This window comes from Arabidopsis lyrata (genome assembly GCF_000004255.2).
Source record: "Arabidopsis lyrata subsp. lyrata unplaced genomic scaffold ARALYscaffold_2, whole genome shotgun sequence".
In the NCBI taxonomy this organism is placed as follows: Eukaryota; Viridiplantae; Streptophyta; class Magnoliopsida; order Brassicales; family Brassicaceae; genus Arabidopsis; species Arabidopsis lyrata.
In genome coordinates, this window is record NW_003302554.1 from 16,982,898 (window position 1) to 17,009,243 (window position 26,346).

Here is a 26,346-nt window from a genome sequence, read left to right on the forward strand (position 1 = left end):
CAGATGATGTTTTAAGCTATTGAATAAGTATTAGAAACCAAATGTTCTTTTACCTTCTACTTAATTGTAGGTGATGCAATGTTAAACTCTTCAAATAGAATGTTTGATCAGCTTTGTGTTTAGAACTCTTTCTTGCGTATCTTCTTCAAATTTATAGATTGTTATTTTCAACAAGCAACCTCATATTCTCTTCTACCTGGATTTGTAAGATGTTTATAAGATATCGGTTCTTTGACGTTTTTCCAAACAATATCACTTCTATTTTAGTGATGTTCTATTGCAACCCATCGAGAAAGTGTTTAATCTCGCATGATAAGCTTTGTGGATGGGTTGCAGCAGAAGTTGACTACAACAGAAATTATAATGTTGCGTATAACGTCGAGAAATCTAAAAATTATCTTACAAATCCAGGTAAAATATATATATATATATATAATGTTGCTCGCTGAAAAATATCAATCAATAGAGATAAAGAACATATGCAAGAAAGAGCTTAACCACAAAGATGACCATCTAGCATTGCATCACATTCGATTAAAGCAGAAGCTACAAAAAAATGTAAAAGAACATCATCTTACACCAATACTAATGGCCTTGCATATCCAACATCTCGTCGAGTCCTTTAATTCTCTCTAAACCTTCACTAATCAGATACCGAATCTTTTGTTTGTCGTCACAGTCTCTGTTCTTTTCCATCTCATGCCTAACAGTCTGTTTCAATTCCCCTACAAAACATGAACACACGAATCAAACAAAAGCTTATCCTCCAAAATCTACTAAACCCCTAGATTTCGAGATTTTGTATCAAATGGATCTACGGTGAACGCAGATTTCTTGTATGTGATGAATTCATAGATAGACAAAGCAGAGATATGGAATCGTTTTCAGGAATAAGAAATGAATATACGAACCTCTAACATGAACAGGAGCTCTCTGAGCTACCTTCAATGCTTGTCGGTAGAGTTTAAGCACTCGAGCCCGGAGGATAAAGCTCTGCAGATCCAATTGGACCATAATTTATCCCCAGCTAGACAAGAATTGATTCAGAAATAACTGAAATCGGCAAATCCAAACCTAGGTTCCTGAGTTCAAGAAAAAAGATGGGAGAAGAAGAGTCAGTCACGTGAGAAGCACGTGACGAAGAATTAATGAAAAGATGTGCAATATGGTTAAGTGTAAACCGGTGTTTAGTATTAACTGAAATCAAATTACTATAGCTTGGTTTGGTACGATTTGTGTTTTGGACCAATTTGGTAGTCCGGTCCCAATTACGGAAGTCCCTCCGAACCATCGTGGTTTTTAACTGACTTATATTGCAAACAGATACCAAAATTAATTAGGTAGCTTTAAATAAAGATTTAGTGGTTTAGCATCGTGTTTCAATTATATGATTTTCTTAATCCTGACCAGTGGTCAGTGGACATATTCGCATTTTTTCTCCATTGTTTTGGTCTATTTAGTTTTTATCACATTTTCAGCCTAATTTTAAATCGTTTACTATTGTTCGAGCCTTGGTGGACTACTATAATACTATTCTCTCATTTTAATATTTTATTTGACGCACGAAATAGTAAACCACAAGACATCACTAATTTAGACAAGGGTTCGGTAATTTAATAAAGACAACGTAGGATTTAAAATATAGTTTCGTTAATTAAAGACAATCATTTACCAAAACGTGTTACTGAATGATTTGTGTTAATGTTATTATCAGAATTCAAACATACAATATATGAAGAAAAAAATGTTTCTACTGAAATACATTTTTTTTTCTCTAAGTAAGTTGTTTCAATTACAGAACTATAAATGCTAATTAACAAAAAGTAGAAATTCAAAAAGCTCCAACTAGTTCAATGCATCGTTGATAAGTTCTAACTTCTACCTTCCCATATGGCTGAATTTTGTTTGCATGTAGGTCCCAAATATCACCACCGTTTCTTAAAGAAATGTGTTACTATTTTGATTTATGGACTAATGAGGCCCAAACTAAAGTCAAATTAGTAATTAACTAATCATCATCCTTGGAAAATAAAAAAATGTGCCCTTTAGCTTTTAGATAGTAACAAAAAGAAGAAACTTGAAACAAAAACAAACATGTCTTCCGCATTTTATAAAGTCGGCCGTATAAACACAAAGGTCTAGCTTCCTCCTTTTTAACTCACATTTGACCAAAACTCCTCCAATCCAGGCACTCATCGTTGACTTTTTCAAACTCATTTCCTCTCTTTTTCCTTCTTCTCACATCATTATAGACCAAACATAAAAAACCAGAATCCTCTGTTCTTGTCTGCGAATTTTGCTGTTGTGCTCATCGATGGACATTAAACATCATACTTCGACTTCAAAACCTAAGAACAAGAACAAGCTTTTGAAGATGCTTCCTAAAGCTATGTCGTTTGGACATCGAGTTCCACCGTTTAGTCCCGGGAGAGATCTCCACCACAACCACAACCACCACAATAACACGGCGGCTAACAAAATGTTTTTCTCTGGTCCTATGGTTCCTTTGGTTCCTAACGCGGCTCGGGTTAGAAGAAACAAAAGCGACGCTGTTTGGGACGAACCTACTTCACCTAAAGTCTCTTGTATCGGTCAGATCAAGCTTGGTAAGTCTAAATGTCCCACCGGTAAAAAGAACAAGAACAAAACAACTCCGTTGTTGATACCTAAAATCTCCAAAACCTCAACGTCGTCTTTAACCAAAGAAGATGAAAAAGGTCGTCTTTCGAAGATCAAGCGTATCTTCTCGTTCTCGCCGGCGAGTGGAGGAAACATATCAAGAAAATCTCATCCCACCGCCGTATCCGCCGCGGGTGAACATCCTGTTACGGTGGTTTCCACCGCGGCAGTGCCTTCCTTAGGTCAGATGAAGAAATTCGCTAGCAGCCGCGATGCTTTAGGTGGATTTGATTGGACGGTCGAGATGGAACATGATGAAGAATCCCCGGCTGATCATCGCCGTGGTTACTATTCCGACGACGAGAAGAGAGGAGCTTACTTTAGAGACGACGATGACGACGATGAAGACGACATAATTATCCCTTTCTCAGCTCCTTTAGGGTTAAAACCAAAGAAAGAAGTTAACTTGTGGAAGAGAAGAACCATAGATCCACCAAAACCACTTCATCTTCAAACCACTTGATTAAATTTCCTTCACATTTTTTTTTTTACTTTTTATTACTGCAGGTCAAATTGTATAATGATCATCATTCACAATGAATCTGGATTTGTTGTTATGTGTATATGTAAAGTTGTGATGCTGATGATCGTTCACTTCAATAGTCTTTTGTGAATATAAATTTTGCTCCGTCTAAATAAAAATCTCGTTCTCACTACATTTTTTTCAATTACAAAATTAGTTTTAGTCTTTCCTTATGTGACAGAGCGCATGACAACAACAATGTCTTTTGAAAAAAAAAAAAAAAAAATCTAACTACCAATGTGTTTCCACCACCAAATTTTCCATATAATAAATGTAAATCACAATCAACCATTAATATCACATACAAAATGATGATTATGTGTATATATTTATTGAGAATAATACTACAACATCTTCATCGGGTAGGTACAAATCATTAACATCTCGATGTCAAAAATTTTTTAAAAAATATCATAAACATCTCATTCCCTTATGGACCAATTCAAATCCGTCCAAGTTTCCGTGCAAAGTTAAACACACAAAAGCAAAAACTCAAATCAAGAATCACACTATTTTGAGTTTTTTCATATCCACCGGTTTCGGATGGTACAAACAAAGACCAAAAACCCATTCTTTTTTTAAACGAGATGTAATAAAATATGAGTTTTGATACAAATTAATAAGTGACACGAACGCCTGAGTACCGAAGAATCTCTCCGATGAGTTCTCCTTTACCGGAACCAACATACCGGCCACAGATATCTCCATCTCTAATGAACAAGAAAGTTGGAACTTCGATAACATTCATGTCCTTGAGAAACTCCATACAACTATCGTTCTCGTCACCATTCATTCTAGCGAATACGACTGTCTCCGACATTGACCGGGACAGTTTCAGCACGGTCGGATACACCTTAACGCAAGGACCACAATGTTTCAGACCGACGTCGAGCACGATCAGCTTGCCTCCCGTGCGATTCTCGTCGATCAGCTTCTCCACGTCAGCTCTACCGTGCAGCTGCACCACCGCCGAGTGGTTGTCTCCGTAGTATAGAACGTCTCCCATTAACTGGTCCGGTTCAATACCTGTCGATGGTCAAACTTTTCCATTTATTTACGTCTTTGCCACTACATTATATTACTTACGTTACAGCTCCAACATATAACACGTTTGCTTATATGTTTATATAGAATTATATTGAATTCTCTTTTAAAATTCGTTATGGTTAGTGTTACAACATCAACATATATCAATACTCCAAACCTAAATAAATAATCATCGTACATCGAAATCAGTTAATAGACAACTGTATGTCCAAAATTTGCTAAAATCTAGGTGAATTTGAGAGATTGTATTAAATGTTTCCTTAATTTGAGAGATTTGCTCAACAAATCAGGGGCATTATCGGTTGAATAAAGTCTAATTCCAAATGTTTTTTTTTGCCTATCTAGATTAAATCGAGTTATGTTTTTAATGAGAGAAGAAATTAGGGAAAATTAGGAAATCACCTTCTTCCTCGTGTATTTTCTCCATGCTTTTATAAAAGCTAAAGTGAGGAACTTTCTCAATCTTCTCTCTCCGACAGAGCTCTCTGGTTTTGTCAGACTCATCACCCATGACGAGCAAGAAAACGACGTCGTTACAGGTCCTGCTCAGTTCCACCATAAACGGATATATCTTATTACTCTGATCACTCTTACTCGTAGCAAACTCTGCAACCACAAGTTTGCTCTTCGCATTTTTCAACGCCTCATCGAATTCCTCTCCGCTGTGAATCTTTTGTACCTTCTCGTCTTTCGCCGGGGGTGTACCCACCTTCCCCGGAGACGCCGCTCCGGCCTTCACTTTCACAGCCGAGAATAGTCTTTTCGGGAGATTTTCCCTCCGGAACAGAGAGTTGGTTTTATGGTTAAAGAATACGAAGGAGGAGGTCGAAGCAACGGCGGAGGAAGGCCGTGGGACTACGGTGGCGATTGGTTTGGCTAAGAAGTTAGCGACGGTGGCCATCGTGAGAGTGTGTGTAGGATTTGGTTAGAGATCAGTGAATGGTCTAATGTGGATAGATGTTTTAAAATGGGTCCAAGACTTTTATGTCCACTTGTTTAAATTGTGTGGATTGTGTTCACTGTTGGTTAGATTTTTTGTGGGAATATAAAAGGAATATGTGAACTTGGTGAGATTGCTGTTTCTAAAAGCAATCGAAGTTGATTTTGTTTAAGTTGTTGCAAAAAGACAAAATATTCTGGAAAATTCCACCAGCATCCAAGTAAGACTAATTTAACCGGCTGAATAAATTCGACATTGTAGTTTCCATCTGGTAAACAGAAAATGTATCGGCCAAAGAAAACAAAAGATTGCGTCAGCTGTCATAGTTTGGAGTTTGGACATTTTTTCAGCTTCGACCTTAATGGCCATTGACTTGGACATGTATTGTTGTTGTTGATGTCACGTACGAATATAAGCATATCCACTTCCGGTGGAACTGGATGTTAGGTAAACCAATAGAAATGGGCCTTAAGACCATAAATATTAATCAAAGCCCACTATAGTTTTGACCCAGACTCGTGTTTAGTAAACTTTTAGTCAAGGAGAACAATTTTTTTAGTAAAGCTCTATATTTTTATTCTAAAATAGAGTAATTTTATAATAGAGTAGTATTCTCTCCAATGTATTACTCTATTCCTTACTCTAAAATAGAGATAGTGTAAAAGATAGAGGAAAATTATAGAGTTGCTCTATATATAGAATAATCTTCACTTTTGCTTTATTTTAGAGTAGAATATAGAGTAAGGTCGGAGAGAATTTTGCTTTATATTAAAATTTAGAAAAAAAAATAGAGTGGGGGTTGGAGATGTTCTAGTGTGCAAAATCATTTCATCTTCAAAATAAATTGAGAAAAGTAAATAAAATATATATTTTCTAAGGTAAGCCGGAGTTCGTGCGACCACGCTGCACCCACTACCGCAATGCGACAAACCATAAGCCTAAAATAAAATAAAAATCAAATCTTAAACCGTTGACGACAATAACATATACATATCGGACAGCCCACAAATCCCACGACCACTCCCGACTCACTACTACAGACACACTTTGACACCTAAGCACATCTCAATTTACCAAACTACCGCCATTGCTAAATATACGTGCTAATCACGTGTTTGCTCGCCGGCGCTACCTACCCTCACCAGACACCGTTTATTCCGGTAGATCTTAGAAATTAAAACTAAACAAGAGACTTGTACACTTTAAAGATCTAAAAAAGGCGGCGGATCACTCTGATAATATTTCTTCCGGCAAATTCTTTCAGAAACTATTGTAGAAGAAGCAAAAAAACAAATTTCCAGTGATCCATCATGAATTAAAACAAATCAAATTGAAATGAAACAAAAAAAAAAGGAAAAAATACACTGAACAACAAAGTGATAATATTAATACGACGACAAAAAAAAAATCTTAAAGGGTAAAACGGGAAATTAGAAAGAAAGAAAAAAACGAGAAGAAGGAAGATTCTCATTCATTCATTCAGAAGCTTTCTCTGGTTTTCTACAGAGAATCATATGCATCGGTGAGAAGATTCCAGTCTCACCACCTCTGGTCAAATAATCAGCAGTCTTAAACAACATCTTATGAACATCAACAGTTCCTTTAGGAGCAACACCAATAGCAGAAAGAATCACAACCACGACATGGTTTCTCCAATAAGCAAGTCTTCCCATCTTTAACCGGTTCCACCATGGTTTAGACGGTGGTTTAGCCAAATCTTTCTCCTTCACAACCTCAAACCCAACTTTCTTTGCCGTTGCTGCAATATCTATGTAGCTTCTTAGTCCAGGAAGTGCGTCTCCTCTCTCAATCCCTTGAATCACATCCTTGTGTTCTTCATCCTCGTCTCTGTATTTCTCAGTGGTGACCCACTCGTAGGACACGAACAAAGATCCTGGTTTCATCACTCTGAAGATCTCTGAGTATACTTCTTCTAGTTTAGGAGCGTGACACGTGGCTTCGATCGAGTAAGCGCCGTCGAACGTGTTTTCATCGAACGGCATCTTTAAAAAGTTACCGCAAACGACGTTGCAAAGAGAATCAAGTCCAGCTTTCTTGTTGTGAAGCTTGGCTCGTTGCACTTGGTACTCGTTGATGGTGATTCCAGTGACTTGGGCCTTTGAATGGGCTGCGATGGCTCTCATCGGCCCACCAACGCCGCAACCAGCGTCGAGGATCTTTTGTCCAGGTTTCACGTTGATGAGATCGACGGCCATTTCTTCGTGGATCCTTGTGGCGTCTTTGTGGGATTTTCCGGGGATATGAGGAGAGAAATGGAAAGATTGTCCCCATCCCCACTCGTAGATATCGGTGACGAGATTGTAGAACGTGTCGACGAAGTCAGGAACTTTCTCGGCGGTTTCGATCTCTTTTGGTCGGCGGAAGAAAGACCAGTATTGGTTATAGTTGTCTTTGACGTTCTCGGCGTTGATTGAGCCGCCGGAGAGATCTAAGGCTCGTTTACCCTTTCGTTCTGCTGGACCTAAGACACATATGAACCAGTAGAGGGCGCCGGCGATGAGACCGGCGGTGCAGTAGAGAGCCACCGAGTCCATTTCTTTTTGTTTGAAGAGGGAGAATGAGAGAAGGCAAAGGACGAGAGAGAGACGTTCAGTTCACGACTCTTGTACAGAGTTAATGGTTTTTATCTACAAAGATGTATTGTAGGAATAAATAATCCAGTCAAGAATCTTGCAATTAAATAATCTTTTTTAGCAAGTAAGTAACAGAAATTTATGGTCCACACTACTGCCTATAGAAATTTAAAAAGGTGACAGAAGGAAAACAAAATTTTCTTTCACCTAAAGAATTGCCTTTTACTATTTGCTTACATGGGTATTTTTAATTAGTTTAATCTTACTAATTTTGAATCGAAATTATGACACAACAAATATAATAATACAACTTATTTGATTACTATTGATATGTTATTTGTTGTATCTAATTTGATATAGGGTATCTTACAATTTTCGTCTTAGAATATCTGTTTGGATGTATGCTCGCGAGCACAATTCGTTTAGAATTGAACTACGTATAGTTATATACTGTACTTTTGTTTTCTTTTTTGTTAGTTTTAAACATTCAACTTCCAGTAGTAAAATCAGTATTTTTTTTGTTTATTAACGTAGTCGATACATCATATCGTTAATGAATCACACGTATATATCTATCTTACTTTTTTTTGCGTTTGTAGTTTTCTCGCATCAGTTATAAGTTATAACAATGACAAACTACAATTATTTATAGATCCAGATCTATATGACTTGTGAATATTTATGCCATGAGATCGTTATTTGCGATCTTGTACTTATATATCTGAGGTGTTTTTCTTTTTATGATATCCTTAATAAGAGTATCTCCAACCCACCTCTATATTTGCCTCTAAACTCTATTTTAGAGGCAAAATTGCTCCAATCCACTTCTATTCTCACCTCTAAAATAGAGATCTTTATTTTTTTCTCTATATATAGAGGTGAGAATAGAATATCTCTATTTTTTTTTCTATAAATCGAGTTAAACTTTTTAGAGGAAAAAATAGAGGAACACATTGGAGTAAAAATAGAGAAAAGTTATCTCTATTATAAAAATAGAGTTAAAAATAGGGAAATACATCGGAGATGGTCTAAGTTCTACAAGCATTTCATTTCACTCTTTACACGTTGTAGGGTCAGCCGGTCAGGCCAGCTCCTTATAATATTTTTCTGTGAAGTCACCTAATTATTTTCATATATATCTCTCTCGCTCTCCGTACAACTCAGGAATTGTTTTTACAATTTAGTAATAAGAGTAAAGAGACTGTGTAGTATTACGAATCAAATGAATTAGGGGGAAAAGATAGCTAATGAAATGGGTACAGGAGTCCTGACGTAAATTTTTAGTTATTGTCTCGAATGGGGTAGGTAGATAATCATCATAATTTTCTATTCCCTAATGATAAAGCTCTGATTACCAAAAAAAAAAAAAAAACACTACATCGTTTATACTTTTGCCCATGATCCGTGAGTTCAAAACTTTAATGACTAGTCGGCCTTAGGTATGTGTCTAGCGATTAATCAAAAAATCAAATTAAAATCAGAGATTAATTGGGGATTAGTTTCAGAGTTATTTTAATATTTTAGAAACATATTAATCTAATATTATTTTCAAAATTACAGTAAATATATTTTGAGACGAATTTTTATGATTTTTATTAAAAATTTATGTTTTTATTAAAATTTGAACATAAGTTATTGTAAAACATCACAAACTCGCAATTCAAATGATTGAATAACAAAAATAGAAAGTTTTTTTTTATATTTGCAATCTAAAAATAATCGAAATATGTAAGATTAGACAGAATGTAATCGGATTAGGTGGAAAGTAATCGGATTAGGCGGAGAGTAATCGGATAACTAATTTTTTAGGAGACTAGTCATTAATCGAGGCGGATATGATGAGATTAGCAATTAAGCGGAGAGTCGGGTTTGACGGAGATTTTTAGAACGGCCGGTCTCTAGAGTTTCCAATTATTGTTTAAATTAAAATCATGGTTTTTGGTAAATGGGTCGCATCACATGACTCATATGATCTCATATGATCATATCACATGACGATGTGTTATGCAATCTGTCTGTATTTCAACACGAATCTTTCATCACTCCATATTGCAGCTTGCTTTTTTTAACATCACTCACGTGCTGTTTTGCTTACACGACATAATTAATGTATTAATGAGGACAACTTCGTTATTGATTGGTCCAATTTTATCATATTTTATGAACCCGATATTTAATTTACTCTATTCATTCCAACTGTAGACCATAATGCACAAACGACATCCACTTCCAGCTATTATATTCGACCGGAAACTATTAGTAAAGCTCGTCGAAATCATGATTTATACATTTTAAACATTATATAAAAATGTTAAGACATATAAGAAAGATTAAACCTTCAAATATGTTAATTAATCTCATTGTGCTTTTCTCTAGAACACAAAATATGACAACTGTTGCGAGCTTTCTTCGCATTACTAATGTAAATTATTCATATTAATTATTTCGGAATTGCAACTAGACTTGTCAAGATATGGGAATCGAATTCGACGTGGAAAGTATTGTAGATAAGCAATATGTGTATCTTGCGGACCAAGTAATATGGACCGTTAAAGTTTATTATGAAGTGAAGCCCGTGAAGCCTAAACCGAAGAATATTCTAGATCTTTATATTACTTCTTGTACAAGTTATTTACTTATATGTTTAGGAAAGTTTATATTATGTGGGTGTTAACATTATGTTAATGTTAACACTATATATATGTATCTTATATTTTCATATGAGAGACAACTCAATAAAGTATTTTATAGATTCTATAATATTTGACATGGTATCAGAGCAGTCGATCCTTGTGGATCTGAATTAAACGCTTCCGCATTAAAAATCTTGTGGTCACAATAACCATGGGATGTGAAGCCATCGAAGACGGTGGTGACGAAGACGATCCGGATGATGACGTGAAGCAAAGTTTGCTTTGACGTCCACATGAGAGTTTTATATTTCTTTTATTCTAAGTTAATGTTTTAGGTTTATTTTGAGTTTATGATTTGGTTTAGCACAAGAATTAGAGATCTTTGAGGAATTATTATGTTTTAAGGGTTTGGGATTTCACAAGTAGTTGTTTATTTATGAGATTTATTCTTGAGTTTAGAATATCTCATTTTTTTAATGTGAGTTTTGATTTCTCATATTACGGGGGAGTTTATTGGAACACTCATGTTTTAGGCTATTTTTTAGTCCGGTTTGTGGACTGTTCGAGATAGGACGATTATTTGTGGAGTTGCAGGATTTGCGCCCACGGAATATTGTTATTCCCTTTTACTAAGATCAAAGACGAGCTGAAGTTCCATCCTCTTTTGAAAATTGAAGTTTATACCTGAGGAGACTGTTGACATGATTTGTCCGTCCTCGACATGATGTCCACGACATAGGTGTTCCGCTTTGTGGTTGCATATTTTGCGTTTCGCATCCCACCTTTGTCGTGCGGGGGAGTATTAGAGATAAGCAAGATGTGTATCTTGCGGACCAAGTAATATGGACCGTTAAAGTCCATTATGAAGTGAAGCCCGTGAAGCCTAAACCGAAGAATATTCTAGATCTCTATATTACTTCTTGTACAAGTTATTTACTTATATTTTAGGAAAGTTTACATTATGTGGGAGTTAACATTATGTTAATGTTAACACTATATATATGTATCTTACTAGGATATGACCCGCGGTGTACCGCAGGTTAATTATTTGATTTGATTTTAATCTTTTTATAAACTGATGAATTTGTTGTATATAATATTTTTTTGTTGTACACCGCGGGTCACATGCGTTGTAACTAAAAATAGAAATTTTAAATTGTATTTGTTTTGTTTAGTGTTTAAAATTGTATAATTGTATTTTGATTTGTTAATCCTACGATTTCACCCGTGATATATTGTCCCGTATTAATATCAATCCAAACCCGTCCCACCATATAATCCATTCCCGTAAAATTAAACATCATTTTGTTATTTCTTTTAATAACGCTTTTATTTAAAAGACATATAATTCAAGTCAATTTAAAAGTTTGCTTTCAAATGGTTTCCATAATATATATATATATATATATATATATATATATATATATATATATATATATTTAAATTAGTGTGGGTTTTTGTACCAACCCGTAAAAATAATTTATAATTGTATCTTAAAATACTAAATAATTGTATTTTGATTTGTTAATTTTAGGATTTCAACCATGGTATATTGTTCCCTTTTGGATAATTGTAAAAATTAAGGAAATATCCGAATGACTCATTTCCGGGACAGAGTAAAAAAAAAATATGACCTGATTAAACGCGCAAATTTGTTCTTAAAAAATATTAATATAGATTGTACACATACTTTTTTCTTTATCGATTGAGTAATATATGTCTGTTTTAAAAAATTTAAATCATAGCGTATTGCAAAAAAAAATCGGAAATCTTATTAACTATATAAATTTTATAATAATTCAAAATAATATAAATATAAGATCATATAAAAGTGAAATAAGAATCATATATTTATGTTTAAATTAGGTAGAGAAGTTTTAGGAAATTAGCTCAAATTTGTTATATTAGCATTAAATCATCATATTTGATTTCCTTATCTATAAAAATCATAGAGAATATGCCATAAATAAAGAGTTCATGTATAGTAATTAGTTGAATATATATATATTTTTAGATTTTATTAAATAATTTTGTTTTAAAATTTTGCCAACATTTAAGGGAAGATCCAATTGAAGATTTCCGGGTCAAAATTGAAACAAAATTCGACCCGATTAGGATCCCTTAAAAGTGTTGCAAAAATGTATAGTAGATATTTTCATATGAGAGACAACTCAATAAAGTATTTTATAGATTCTATAATATTTGACAGAAAGAGAGTTTCGATTACTTATCAGCTATTTATGAGTGTGCTGATCTGTGTTGTTTGTTATTTTCCCTGTTTGGCCTCAAATTAATCAAACCAGGCAACCAAAATATACAATTTTTCCCTGCCTGACCCTTGGATCCATATCCATGAACTTTCTTCATTTTTGTTATTTAAAATCAACAATGATTTCATCACGTGATATTCTCTACTTTTCGTGATTTGTTAATGCAATTTTTTGGGGTGGTCACTAAACTTGTTTCTTGTATTTCCCGAAAAAAACATGAGCCGTTAGGCCCATCCGTAAATATAGGTGAGCTGGGCCTCTAAAAGACTCTGATATTGGGACTAAAGTAACGCAAGAAAACACAACGCGGAGAGACCTAAAACAAAAACTTTATTCAAACTAAAAGCTCTTTTCACGGACACAAAGAATGGCCGTGACTTGAAATGTTCAAAAGAGCCAGTGAAACCACTAACTTACGACATTAAACATTATATAATCTTTTTTTATTATCCAACACTCTCTTCAAAATTAGATTTCTAAATAAACTTTGAATAAGCTTTGTACTCGAACAAGAGAGTCTCGAGACAATTTACTACTTGACGGTGAGTTTCCCGACCATACCAGCACCCTGGTGCGGCGCACAGTAGAAACTATAAGAGCCAGGCTCTGTCAAAGTAACCTCGTAACTCTCTCCTGCACCATTAAGAAGCTCTGTCTCGTCCATCGAGATCTTGCTCGTGTCCACACCACTAGGGATCTCGTCTTCGTCGAACACAACATTGTGTGGGAACCCTGCGTTGTTCTTGAACACGATCTTCTCTCCTTTAGCCACTGTGAATTCAGATGGTACGAAAACAAGAGAACCATCGTCGGATCCTAGAAGAACCTCCATGGCCATTGCATTTCCGGCTAAAACAATCGAAGCTGCTGTTGCCACGGCGATGACGCCGATATCCTTCAAAGAGGACTTCACAGAGAGCTTAGGTGCCGTCCTGGTGGCGGAGGAGGATCTTATGGTGGTGGATACCGTCGTGGGTTTTGAGCTGACGGCGAGCTTTAGGCCGGTGAAAGAAGGGATTGTGACGGTAGCTGATGTAATTGCGGCCATTTTCTTTATTTTTTGGGATCACTCGTAATGAATTGAAATTTTGTGGGATTTTTTCCCAAAAGGGGGTTGTGAGGTTTATTTGGTTAGATAAAGCGAGAGCGTTATCTGCATGGGATTGCTGTGATTGGTTATCCTAGATGTTATGCGAGCTGACGTGGCATTATTTGATTGTTTTGATTAACGTTGCAGAACTAGATAAGCTTAGGAAGAGACTTTGAAAATTCCAAGTTTTTATTCATAGTTCTTGTGGTGTTTTGTTAGTTTACTAATCAACGAATCGATCGAATTGAAGAAAATATAACCTCAGTAGAAAATCTAAAATTCAGAAAAAACATAAAAAGAGAAAGGAACTGTCCGATAAAATCCAAACACACGGCTAAGCCTAGTTTTCACATGGCCAACTACTACGATAAGCTAGAAAAATAAACGGCGAGACGTCCGATCTTAAAAAAGAGAAACGACCTACAAACAAATCGACTTAACGCCTAAAATCACCTAAAACGCCTTGTCGTTTGTCATGTTACCATCCCTGAGCCTTAACGTTTCTCTGTACTCATTCAACTCCCTCTGATACCTCTCCTTATCCTTCAATCCAATGTCCTGATAAACCTGCAAACGATAAACCAACTCGGTTCAGTTATCGGTTTACTACAAAATCTATTTTCATCTCTTAACCGGTCCCGGTTTATAAGATAATTTGTTACCATTCGTTCTTCAGTAGAGAGATTGCTCCACGATTCGCCGATAATTTTCGTAAACTCTCTTTCCTTGTTGGGATAAAGAGACTTGAGCTTACAATGCTTCTCTGCAAAGAAGAAATTGTAACCGCTCCGGTTTGGTTTCGGGTAATTTGGGTCTTCTCTGCGTCTGCTTCTTCGTCTTTTACCTAAACGACGTCGCCTCCTCCCAGTTTCAACATAAGGTACAACGGCACCGTTTAGATCAGCGCTTGGAGATGATGATGGGCCGGGCTGGGCCGAATGATAAAGCACGCCGTTAAGAATTTCTGAGCCCAACTTTACTTTTACCAGATAACCACAATCGAATTTGCCTTCTATTGTACCAATGGCTGTGAAACTCGACGAACCTGTGCCATGTATTAAATATCACATGTATCATAAGCAAAACTTAAATACATTATCTTATAAAAATTTCTTGTATGTGAACCAAATCGTATAAGCTTCCGGTTTGGTCCACATCTTAGGTTTATTATCCAACAAAATCCAAATAAATTTGCATCAAACATAATGACAGTGGGACCATTATAATTCTAGTCTAGACTATATTTGAAAAGTATTGAGATAAACACAAACAATTTACGATAAGTACATATAGCTAATGCCCCTAAATATAAGTTACACATAAATATAATCATTAACTAATACTTCACATTTTACCAAAAAAATAAAAAATAATCATTAACTAAGACCTTAATCATACTTTGTCATAAAAAATGATCATATAAAACAAAGAAAAAAGATGAGTAGATAATACGTACGAACCTTGAGAAGGATGATGAGTATTATTATATCTTATACTCGGAGGAGTATATTCGACGAGAGCCATTTCTTTGCTCGTTGATGGATTGGCATGAAATGTAGCTGCAAAATTGATACTTATATGTGACATAAATAGTCGTCGCCAAATAATTTCTAGTTCCAAGATATTAACATAATTACAATAACCATAAAGATAAAACTGATAAATATAATCCAGGTATACATCTTTACCAGACAAAAAATTCGGGTATATACAATCGTTGAACTCCCACGTTGTAGTAAGAATGTGTACCACGATTTGAACCCATGTCTTCATCACATTTTGGAATTTCATTTTTATTATTTTATCCTAGTTTCAAGCCTTTTAGACTATCCTTAATGGTTAACAAAGAATTGAAATTTCTAGTCTTAGGGCATTAAAGACAATATGGGAAGCATCTCATGATTCATTGATTAGCATTTATCAAGCGGTTGAATTAAAGAATCTCCGTAGAAATAAATATATGATAATTGAAAAATATAACCTATAGGATTATAATGCTTGTGTCCTATATATATTTAAAACTTAAAAAGTAATCAATTGAAGAAGGTTAGAAAAAAAAAAACCTGTGGGATGAAGAAGTGGACCACGAGCAGTGAAGAGATGAACTTGTTCGTAATGGAAGAGAAGATTGAGATAATGTTTCCTTAAGACAAACGAAGCACTTGTTGTTGTCGCAGAGAATCTAAACACTCCTCCAACTTCCCTCCATTTTTTCTCTGCGACTACCTTTTAATTTACATGCATTTTCAAAACAAACTCAACATATAAGAATATGATAATAAATTACCATAAAGTAAAAAAAATTGTGTATTGAAAAAGAAAACAAAAGTGTTGACCTTTTCGTAACCTCCCCTCCTCGTGACTTCCACATACAAAACATGCAAATCCAGTTCTTTTCCTCCAATCACAGGAATCCTTGTATATATCATACAAAAATAAATAAAAGAAATGACGAAAACTAAATTTATTAAGTAAGAACAAGAGGAATAATGGTTACATGAACTTAGTGGACATAATTGAGTGAAATCGCCTGAGAGTATCCCAGAAGACAGAAGAATCTTTAACGACAACTTCATGTGAAGCCAATGGTTCTGGATACTCTTTAATCTTCGCCGGAGACGTCGCCGTCATTTCTACCGTCGCCTGAGACGGTGTCGATTCGTTGTCCGATGACATCGTTAAAGAGAGAAACAATTAGTAGAGGTTTTTTTGTTGTTGTGAGGGGTTGTGTGTGTTTTTTTTTTTGTCTGGTCTCTCTTTTTTGGTTTTGGTTTAAGGAAAGAAGAGAAAGATAACGATTCAAGATAAGATTTGTGATTAAATCACAAAGAAATAGAAATATGAAATTTAATTTTTTTTTTTGCTAAGGATTTAAAAGTAACGGACGTGAGGATTTGTCATTTTCTTTCTTTTTGTGTCTTTAATATATACCACATAGATATAAGGAAATTTAAAATTTTATACTTTGTAGTAATTGTGTATATTTGCTTGCTTTCAAATTATTGTTTTTATTTTCGAGGCGTTTTGAATGATGTTGCTTAGTATTTTGTCTGATACTACTAATTACTTTTTTCACAGATTATTAATACTGATATTATTGCACCCCACCTACTTTAGATTTTAAGCTTACGAGCAGTCGAAATTAGTCACATCTGTTTCTTTCCAATGTAATCAATCAATAATTAAAATATTTGAAATTTCTTTAGTCTAATATGAAAACATCGATAATATCTATATAAAAAAAAGACTGCCTTGCTTTTTTTTGGTTTATTAGATTCTTACACTTTTTAGTTTATTCTTGTACATGAAAAAATTAAAGAATGTGAGACTAATGTGAGCGAAAAGTTGAGAATATGGTAAAACCAAAAAAAAAAAATGATAAGAAAATGAAATACGATCTTTACACTTTATACAAGTAATGTTTAGGTGAGGAATTTAAAAATCGTACGATCTTTAGAGATCAAAGATTTGGGCATTTAAAAACCTCTGAAAATTAAAAATGTGTCACTGTTGAGTATTGACATGCATTGGTAAGCGAAAGTTAAAGTAGTACTTATTAGTGCAGACGAAGATAGGAGTCACACCCTAATACTCATCGGGTCAATCGAAGTCTGACATTTTATTTACCCTAAATAACAATTTAAAAACAATTTAAATAGTAAAAACTGAAAAAAAGTTATGGGCCTTATGCTTCGGAGAGGTTGACGTGCGATTAGGGATTTTATATATGGTTCTGCTCATATGTAACGTTACGTCTCTCTGCCTGTAGATTCGGTTCCACGTTTCTTCCTTATAATCATTTTTCACCGATTTTTATTCTACAAACATTGTTCAAATAAGATTCTTCTTCCACAAAGAAAAAATCTTTTATACGACGACGACATTGGATGATAACAAATCAAAGTCAAAATCATTGATTAAAAAGTTAACAAGAATAGTTAACCAACATTGATCATTGATTAAAAAAGTTACAAGAATAGTTAACCAACATTGTTGAATGATAAGAACAAAAACAATGATCTTCAAACTAAGCTTCCATCATTTTGCTTAGAGACTATGACTTATCTTCCTCGTGGTCGGTTTCATCAACTTTCTTCTGAACAAGAAATTTGGACTCTGTTATTATGTCCATGACTGCCAAAATTTAGGTCTGGATAGTTTCTATAGTTCAAGGAATGTAACCAAAGAGCCATATTTCCATATTTTCGCTCTGTGGCGCAGATATGAGAATAAATATGCTTCAATTTGAATGCTTCAGCTTCTTCTTTGTATGCTTCCATGGACACTTCTTCATGACTGTCTTCAAATTTTTTGTTATAAGACGTGAAGAAGCATTCGTCGAGGTAGAGTCCAACTTCAGGTGCCATTGGTACAGTAATATTCACATCCCTGGTTACATAATTTCCAAATTGAGTATCACAACAAACAAAACTATAGACATTGCAAAGCTTTAAACCAAAAAAAAACAAGAAGCTTACTTGCTGAAAGCAGTCTGGATAAGTGATTCAGAAGCACAATTCCTCATGATTGCAACAGCAAGACCCATCATCTTTCGAATCTGATGAAGCATAAAGCTTTTGCCTAAGACTTCACACTTAATAAAGTCAATTCCATCAAGATTAATAACAGTATTAGCAGTGAAGGAGATGATTTGACGATTCGCAGCCGGATCATCTGCTTTTGTTCTTGTAGTGAAGTTATGGAAATTATATGATCCAACATAACAACTTAGTATTCTATTGAACCTTTCCTTTTCCTTTTCACCATAACAAAACTTGCTCTTTGTCTCAGCCATCACATTTCCTTCTCCATTGATCTTCTCTGTTGAATTTGTATTCAATTTACAACTGTCTTCTTGTATACTACCTACTTCAACATCTACTGAGCTTAAGCTAGCTAAATTAGAACTCAAAGCTTCAATCTTGACATCAGTTCTTAATGCACTAGAGTTGTTCGACAAAATGTCTGACTGAAAATCCAATGATTTAGTAACAAAGTTGGTACCTTTCCAATTACCCACAAGACCTGGAATCTTACGACCTCTCTCTGAGCACTCAAAACACTTAACATATTCCTCTCCTGGACCCAAACTAGCCATTACTGTTTCTCTATCACGATGCGAGATTGGATCAAGAGCAAACACTGGAAGCAGATACACATACCTTCTTCGATCGCAGAACTTTTTGGAGCTAAACGACGGCGTAACATGCTTATACCCGAAGATCCTAATCTGATTAGGGAGATTTGAATTGAGACGATCCACGAATCCAGGTGGATCAACGTTGAATCGACCGGAAACTACTTGTCCCACAGCACTAACTCCTTTATCCGTCCGTGCCGATCGTGCGAAATCGTATAGTTTTGGCTTGCCTCTAATGGACTCTGGTACAGCTCCGGCATGGAACAAAGCTTCTTCTAGCTCACCTTCAATGGTTTTCGCGCCGGGATTCTTTTGCATCCCTTGGTATCCTACACCGCAAAACGCGAAGATTATGGCAACTTTTTGAGGCTCCGTGACACCTCCGCCGCAGGACATGTCTGTTTCCTCATCGGTGGTGGTGGTCAACATTTTGAGCTTCTTCTGATCTGATTCTCGATCAAGAACCTCGAACCGGGGAAAATCTCTCGGTTTTCAAACTCCTGAGCCTCCATTATAGTGGTGTGAGTTCATCGAACTCTCTATTTTCCAGCTTTCCTCTGCAACTACGTTAATGGCTACCGAACAAAAGTCAAAACCCTAGAAGACGACTGAGGTATGCTTCTATATGACACCGTTTCGGTATCAGACCGCTCTTTAACTGGGCCTCTAATTTTCTTTTATATATGGGCTTATTCTAAAGCCCAAAAGTTTCTCTTATTTATATCTTAAGTCAAATTTGAAAAAGTCAACTATATCCATTGATCAAACATCTTTGGAAATTTGTTCCTGTGGCAAGAAAGCAAGAAAAATATAGCCGTTGTTTCTCATTGATCTCTATGTATGAAAGTATGTATGAAAGTACGAAACTTTCAAATCTCTCCGTTCAGATATAGGCATCGCTCATGGTACATACACGCGTCGTATACTATTTCAATTGGATTAGTCATGTCAAGTTATCTACTTTAATCTAACAGTCAACGCGTGTCTAGATTTTTCTTTGAGGAGAATTGAAAAACGCAAACTTTGGCGAATTATGAAGCTTCGTTTCTCGATCGAGTCCAAAAACCCTAAAAGATTCAACGAAGGGGAAAAAAAGACATCTCTTTTATCTCTGAGATTCTTCGCTCAAGTTGTTTACAGCTTTATACTTTTTGAAGAAGGTATTGTATTCTGTGATTGGCTCATCTCTTAATACCGTAGAATCGAATCGTCACTTTGTGTTTTGTGGGTATACTCCAATTTGCTCCGTTGCTTCTCTTCCTCTTCTTTGTCACATTTATAAAAGGTTTGTTATTGTGTGGCCGAAAGTTGTTTGACATTTGATTCTGATTCGTTTGGGATCAGAAACTGTTCAATCACTTCACGTTCTCTCTTCGTCTCTATATATATACGCAGGATTGTTTGATTAAGGGACTTGTGATATATAGCTTCTTCGTTTCCGTGGTATTTGATCTTCTTTTGCTCTTCAAGTTTAAGGTTCTTCTTTTATATGTATGATCTCGAATGCTCTGATTTTATCTTGTTACATTGCCTAATTACTTGGTTAGACTTTAATCAAATCTGAAATTGGAAACAGAGTTTTGCTATTATTTCATTTATCTGTCCTGAAACAAATGTTGCTCTTCAGTAATTTGTTCTCTTAGTGGAATGTTTGGAATTTAGATTCTTTGATTATTAGTTTGCTGCTTCACAACACTACTGGTTTGTGTCTCACTACGCATATCACTTATTGTCTGATCTCTTTGAAATGGTATTTATTATTCTGGATGCAGGTATTTGTTAAATTCAACCCGTTTCTCGTTGATCAGTGTTTTCGGTTTTCGGTTTTGCTGAACCTTGTCTCGACATGGGCTACCATAACAATGTAAGTTTTTCCTTTTTGCTCTACCACTTTATGTTCAAATTCTTGTTCCATCTTTCTTTTTTCTAAAGCATGAATACTATTGCAGGTCTTTGATGAATGCAACGACCAAACTGATATCGGTAAACACAAGATATTTAATATAGGATTAAGCCTTGTTCATGATTCTTTAGTTTCTTAGTTTTAAAGCTGAACTATTAAGTCTATTGGTTTTCTATATCAGGTCGGGTTCTACGCGATGGAAGGGAAGTCATTCTCCAAGTAAGCTCATCTTAGTTTTATAGTGTAACACTTATAGTTGTGGTTTGACACCTAGTCTTGTAGACCCTAAAAGAAATTAGGATTTCTATTTCAGGCTTATAACTGGGAGTCTCATAAACATGATTGGTGGAGAAACTTGGACGGAAAAGTTCCTGACATTGCCAAATCTGGCTTTACTTCTGCATGGTTACCACCACCATCTCAGTCTCTTGCACCAGAAGGTTAGAGGAAATTGATTCCAAGACATAATGAGCTTTTATGTATATGGGTTTTGAAATGATTACTAACTGCGGAAACGGTTTTTACTATCATTTCAGGTTACCTTCCACAGGACCTTTATTCACTAAACTCAGCATATGGCTCTGAGCATCTATTGAAATCCTTACTTAGAAAGATGAAACAATACAAAGTTAGAGCTATGGCTGATATAGTCATCAATCATCGTGTTGGGACAACGAGAGGACATGGTGGAATGTATAACCGTTATGATGGAATTTCGTTACCGTGGGATGAACACGCCGTGACTTCTTGTACCGGAGGACTGGTGAGTGATGATTAAATTACATGTTTGACATATCATTATGTTCTTAAAGCTCAAGAAAAGGTTTTCTATTAAAACAGGGTAACCGAAGCACAGGGGATAATTTTAACGGAGTTCCAAATGTTGATCACACTCAGCATTTTGTTAGGAAAGATATAATCGGGTGGCTTCGTTGGCTGCGCAACACCGTCGGGTTTCAAGATTTCCGTTTTGACTTTGCTAGGGGGTAAGTTTTCGCTGAGCTGATTTGTTTGTTTGCTTGTGGAGTCCTTAATATGTGAAATTTGAATGTAATTGATGCAGTTATTCAGCAAACTATGTGAAGGAATACATTGGAGCAGCAAAACCGTTATTCTCGGTTGGAGAATGTTGGGATTCTTGCAATTACAATGGCCATGGTCTAGACTATAATCAAGGTTTTGTAGCGTTGAATTGTTTGACAAGTGATTTTAGTTCCATGATTGTAGTGTTAAGTAATTATGACACTGGTCTTTTCTACAGATAGCCATAGACAGCGTATAATTAGTTGGATCGATGCCACGGGACAGATCTCTGCTGCATTTGACTTCACAACTAAAGGAATTCTGCAGGTAAGTAGATTTTTTAAGACCTCTGAAATTCATAGAGTTTTGCTTACAAAATGTCACCATTGTATTGAAACACAAATGTTTTTTATTATAACAGGAAGCCGTAAAGGGTCAGTATTGGCGTTTATGTGATGCCCAAGGGAAGCCACCTGGTGTAATGGGATGGTGGCCTTCAAGAGCTGTCACGTTCCTTGATAACCATGACACTGGCTCTACTCAGGTTACTTAACAATTTCTTCTGTGATCATTTTCTTTTAGCCTTCATATGTTTGCTTACTTTTTTTGTTGCTCTCATAGGCTCATTGGCCGTTCCCTTCACACCACATTATGGAGGTAAAGAAGCTCTCTAAACAAAATTCAGTCCATTTTCTTGCATTTTAAGTCTCTCCCTAATCAAAGAAGATCGGTTTCGTGTTTTTGTAGGGCTATGCATATATACTTACTCATCCCGGCATTCCCTGTGTGTTCTACGATCATTTTTACGACTGGGGAAGCTCGATTCATGACCAGATTGTCAAACTGGTATTTTTGTTCACTTCAATCTCTCTGCTTATCATTGGATCCATGGTCTAACATTTTCTATATCTTCTAAGACCTGTCCTCTGTTTTTTTTCCTTATGAATCATTTTGACAGATTGACATTAGGAGGCGACAAGATATCCACAGTAGGTCAACGATCCGCGTTTTAAAAGCAGAATCGAACTTATATGCAGCCATTGTTGGTGAAAAACTGTGCATGAAGCTTGGAGACGGCTCTTGGTGCCCTTCTGGTGGAGACTGGACTCTAGCAACAAGTGGCCATCGCTATGCCGTCTGGCACAAGTAAATCTTTTTATGTCTAATCTATCTTCCTAAACAAACCTTCCTATTGATCAAAAAAGGTTCTGGTCTTCAGAGTCCAGAGATATATGTAATTCATTGTCTTACAATAATGTCATGCCCTTACGTCTTCATGACGTAAGATTTTATAAGAGAAATTTATATGCAAGTGAAAAATTTGCATTGTGTGAATTTTTTGTTAACATATGATATAAAAAATAAATTGGATGCCTAGTGAGAAAGAGAAATGGAGACTATAGGAAAAAAGGGTTTTGTGCTTTTCTATGAGAAGTAAGTTGACTTGTGCTATGTTTCAAAAGTTAAGTATTCAGATTACAAGATAGAAACCATATGATTTTAAAATAATTTGTGCAAAGCAGATGATAATGGACATTTGCTAGGTTTGTTGGTAGGATAAATTGATACTTACCATTAAAAAAATCTCATTAATTTAAAGCATGGTCTATGAAACTCAAGTTTAGCTATTATTCCTTGGTCAAAAGACTCAAAAACATGGGTGTGTATATACATATATTCGTCCTAAAGGATACACGAGGAAACTTATAAAAATACGTGAGGTATTATTGGTGGCCACTAGACTAGGACTAGACGAGCAGAGAGATCTTTATAAAGTAGATGATGTGTTTTGTTTGTGTATATTATATGGTCATACGACTTCATGATTCTTGTTTTGAAAACTTAACAACAAAAGCCCAATACCCATTTTTACTAACACACTCTTTTCCATCTAATTTTCCATTTGACTAGTTTTGTTACTTTGTATGGTGCTTTAATCCTTGTATATATTTTTTGGGAACTGCATAAAGAACAAAATCGAATCAATCATGAACACCTTCTGGCTTCACGTGAACATGTTGTGCTAAAAAGATCTTCTGTTCATAGAAGCTCTCTTAGAGCAACCCCAATGGGGATATTTTAGTGGGTTTCTCTGATTTTAAATAATAAAAAGTAATAGATATGGATGAAAGAGAAAGAGACAAAATTCTAAAACAAGGATTTTTGGAAAGAGGTTGAGAAACTCAAGAGACAGATGACATGATATAACTTGTCAATTTTGTTATTTATGATCAAAAATATATAATAATAAATTAATTATATTAAAATAATTAAAATATTGTTTTTAAGAAACTGATAAGGATTTTGAACGTTGGGGTTGCTCTTAGATCTTTCCTGTTTTTAAACTATACTCCCTCAGTTTTATAATATAAGTCGTTTTGGAGAAAAATTTTTGTTTCATAATGTATGTCGTTTTCAAGTTTCAATGCACTTTATATATTACTTTAATATTTATAATTATTTATATTATACAGTTTCTTTTATGATTGGTCGAACTTTTTAAAAATAGATCTTTTTAATCTACGTGTTTAAAGTTAAAACGATTTATATAATGAAACAGAGGAAATACTATTGTTTACTTCTGAATTTTTTAATGGTCATGGCGCTACAAGATGCATTGCTGGCTAATTGGATATCTGGACTGTATTCTTTTTTCACCAATATTTTGCTTTCAGAAAAAGCCCACGGAGAATATAAGTACAGACCGTAATGACTATATATAACATAAATGTCCAAATATGAAAAAATTATGAATATATGTGAAACCTAATAAAAGGAAATTAAAGAAAATTAATGATGATCTCATGAGAAATTAATACAGTTAATCCGGAGAAAATGATGGTGATGATGAGCATGAGGGAGAGAGAATGTCCCGCATGCATATTGCATAAGAAAAAAAGTGAAAAAGGGAATGGGAACAAACTTGGCTAAAACGGTGATTAAGGATTTTCCGGGGTTAACTCTGTTTCCGCTGACTCTTTTATTACTACAATTACACATGTTGCTAATTTAACGTCTCACTCTTGTTTAAAAATTCTCAATTCTAAAAAAAAACTGGAACGTAGCATAGCAGTAGCACATTGCTTTCTTTCTTTTTGGTCAATAGTACCACATTGCATTTTTTTTTTCTTTTTTGTCTTAGCCTACATTCCAAAAATCAAATCCTGCAAAAATTTCTACAGTTATAGTCAAAATAAATTTGTCTTATTATTATTTTCTAAAAATTAAATACAACATTTTATGCTGTGTTTCAAAATATTCGTACAATTATTCATATAAAAAAACATTACTGTATTACTTAAGCTTACAATTCTAATACAAGTCAAGTCCGATATTTTTAGGGCATTTGTGTCGTCTTCATTGATGCATTCGGTTCGTCTTTTATGACTATATATAGGTGTGAAACTGTGAAATTAATGGTAAACTTTCCTTAACATATATAAACGCATTGACTTAAAATAGAGTTCTATAGTTCAATAAAAAGATATTTAGATACAGATATATATAAAATCAGATTCTAGTATCACGAAGAACATATAACCCAAAAACAAAAGTAATTCGGGGAGGAATGATTATTTCTGAAAATACTGATACGACACTAACCAAAGCAAAGATGTGGTGTTATGTGTGATTGTGTGTATATATATCGACGGTTGCTGCTCTTTCTGTATAAAAGTCACTACTCGCAATTATAGTTTACCAATTATCCCTGCATTTTCTTTTTACTTTTGTTGCCTTTTTTGAAACCTCTGCATAGTTTAATTAGAGAAAATACATTTGAAAGTACATTATATTTTGTTAATAATAATGAAAATTGGCATTATATAACCAAATACGATTATCAGTTTTGGCAATCATGCGGTGGGGTAAAAAGCATTTGTCCATGCATCGAGCTCTGCGTTAAACGAATGATATAAACATGCTCCTACAACTATTTATCTATTTTTAAACCTAAATGTTAAACAAATGAATCAATGTCATCATCAAACAAATTAAAAGCCACATAGTATATATATGTAAGTGTTTTTCGTTTGAATATTTTTAGACATTATGATAGTCATTAATTAACCTTGAGAAAGAAAAAAGAAATGAAAAATCTTTTAACCAAAAAGAAAAGAAAATGTCCGGAAGATGGAATGCAGAAAAAAAGCCTTTATAAAAGCGAACCAAAAGTGTTGACCTTTTTTACAGTCGAGTTCTCATTTTCATGCCTCAAATCTAAAAACAAATGGCATGAATAACATTTTTCAATAATTCTGTGTATCACTAATGGACGGCATTACAAAATACCGCCATAGTATGACATTACGTCAAAAAAGAAAACTCGATATCATATTCATATTTGTATATACATATTCTCTTATAATCTTTCTAAAACATATGAAGACATGTGTTTAAATCGATAGCATGGTGTTCTGGAAAGTAAAATTTGAAGCCATTTCTTAAATGACTCAATCATACCACTGACATTTTCATTATGCGACAAACCCGTCGTTTTTTAGTT

The 26,346-nt window shown here is 34.8% G+C and overlaps 8 protein-coding genes across 11 annotated transcripts; 2 read left to right on the forward strand and 6 right to left on the reverse strand.

Moving 5' to 3' along the window:
* Nucleotides 1-201: 201 nt before the first annotated feature.
* On the reverse strand, nucleotides 202-1,127 carry LOC9325118. The gene is made up of 2 exons (XM_002889009.2): nucleotides 912-1,127; nucleotides 202-725 (listed from the first exon to the last, which is right to left on the reverse strand). Exons 1-2 carry the CDS (start codon nucleotides 1,012-1,014, stop codon nucleotides 586-588), a joined length of 243 nt encoding a protein of 80 aa, XP_002889055.1. The 5' UTR covers nucleotides 1,015-1,127; the 3' UTR covers nucleotides 202-585.
* Nucleotides 1,128-2,020: 893 nt separating this feature from the next.
* On the forward strand, nucleotides 2,021-3,335 carry LOC9325119 (uncharacterized protein At1g76070). The gene has a single exon (XM_021034743.1). It carries the CDS (start codon nucleotides 2,315-2,317, stop codon nucleotides 3,140-3,142), a length of 828 nt encoding a protein of 275 aa, XP_020890402.1. The 5' UTR covers nucleotides 2,021-2,314; the 3' UTR covers nucleotides 3,143-3,335.
* A 337-nt stretch (nucleotides 3,336-3,672) lies between these two features.
* On the reverse strand, nucleotides 3,673-5,218 carry LOC9323690 (thioredoxin-like protein CDSP32, chloroplastic). The gene is made up of 2 exons (XM_002889010.2): nucleotides 4,652-5,218; nucleotides 3,673-4,228 (listed from the first exon to the last, which is right to left on the reverse strand). The coding sequence occupies exons 1-2, from the start codon at nucleotides 5,148-5,150 to the stop codon at nucleotides 3,819-3,821; spliced, it is 909 nt and encodes a 302-aa protein (XP_002889056.1). The 5' UTR covers nucleotides 5,151-5,218; the 3' UTR covers nucleotides 3,673-3,818.
* A 1,259-nt stretch (nucleotides 5,219-6,477) lies between these two features.
* LOC9325120 (24-methylenesterol C-methyltransferase 3) lies at nucleotides 6,478-7,923 on the reverse strand. The gene has a single exon (XM_002889011.2). The coding sequence runs from the start codon at nucleotides 7,742-7,744 to the stop codon at nucleotides 6,665-6,667; it is 1,080 nt and encodes a 359-aa protein (XP_002889057.1). The 5' UTR covers nucleotides 7,745-7,923; the 3' UTR covers nucleotides 6,478-6,664.
* Nucleotides 7,924-12,997: 5,074 nt separating this feature from the next.
* Nucleotides 12,998-13,803, reverse strand: LOC9325121 (plastocyanin minor isoform, chloroplastic). The gene has a single exon (XM_002889012.2). It carries the CDS (start codon nucleotides 13,732-13,734, stop codon nucleotides 13,219-13,221), a length of 516 nt encoding a protein of 171 aa, XP_002889058.1. The 5' UTR covers nucleotides 13,735-13,803; the 3' UTR covers nucleotides 12,998-13,218.
* A 217-nt stretch (nucleotides 13,804-14,020) lies between these two features.
* LOC9325122 (high mobility group B protein 9) lies at nucleotides 14,021-16,601 on the reverse strand. The gene is made up of 6 exons (XM_021035204.1): nucleotides 16,274-16,601; nucleotides 16,113-16,191; nucleotides 15,840-16,002; nucleotides 15,237-15,335; nucleotides 14,439-14,821; nucleotides 14,021-14,343 (listed from the first exon to the last, which is right to left on the reverse strand). The coding sequence occupies exons 1-6, from the start codon at nucleotides 16,450-16,452 to the stop codon at nucleotides 14,230-14,232; spliced, it is 1,017 nt and encodes a 338-aa protein (XP_020890863.1). The 5' UTR covers nucleotides 16,453-16,601; the 3' UTR covers nucleotides 14,021-14,229.
* A 1,088-nt stretch (nucleotides 16,602-17,689) lies between these two features.
* LOC9325123 (tRNA pseudouridine synthase A, mitochondrial) lies at nucleotides 17,690-19,521 on the reverse strand. 2 transcript variants are annotated; one of them, XM_021035077.1, is made up of 3 exons: nucleotides 18,781-19,521; nucleotides 18,255-18,654; nucleotides 17,690-18,165 (listed from the first exon to the last, which is right to left on the reverse strand). In XM_021035077.1, exons 1-3 carry the CDS (start codon nucleotides 19,343-19,345, stop codon nucleotides 17,862-17,864), a joined length of 1,269 nt encoding a protein of 422 aa, XP_020890736.1. In that variant the 5' UTR covers nucleotides 19,346-19,521; the 3' UTR covers nucleotides 17,690-17,861. The 2 variants fall into 2 exon arrangements, with proteins under 2 accessions (XP_020890736.1, XP_020890735.1); XM_021035076.1 differs by having other exon boundaries at nucleotides 18,255-19,521.
* Nucleotides 19,522-19,969: 448 nt separating this feature from the next.
* LOC9325124 (probable alpha-amylase 2) lies at nucleotides 19,970-23,177 on the forward strand. Of its 3 annotated transcripts, none has more exons than XM_021035079.1 (13): nucleotides 19,970-20,076; nucleotides 20,689-20,780; nucleotides 20,866-20,899; nucleotides 21,001-21,038; nucleotides 21,133-21,259; nucleotides 21,356-21,582; nucleotides 21,660-21,805; nucleotides 21,883-21,995; nucleotides 22,081-22,169; nucleotides 22,264-22,386; nucleotides 22,464-22,499; nucleotides 22,590-22,688; nucleotides 22,801-23,177. In XM_021035079.1, exons 2-13 carry the CDS (start codon nucleotides 20,763-20,765, stop codon nucleotides 22,990-22,992), a joined length of 1,242 nt encoding a protein of 413 aa, XP_020890738.1. In that variant the 5' UTR covers nucleotides 19,970-20,076; nucleotides 20,689-20,762; the 3' UTR covers nucleotides 22,993-23,177. The 3 variants fall into 3 exon arrangements, with proteins under 3 accessions (XP_020890738.1, XP_002887626.1, XP_020890737.1); XM_002887580.2 differs by lacking the exon at nucleotides 19,970-20,076 and adding an exon at nucleotides 20,221-20,407; XM_021035078.1 differs by lacking the exon at nucleotides 19,970-20,076 and adding an exon at nucleotides 20,221-20,359.
* The last annotated feature ends 3,169 nt before the right edge of the window (nucleotides 23,178-26,346 follow it).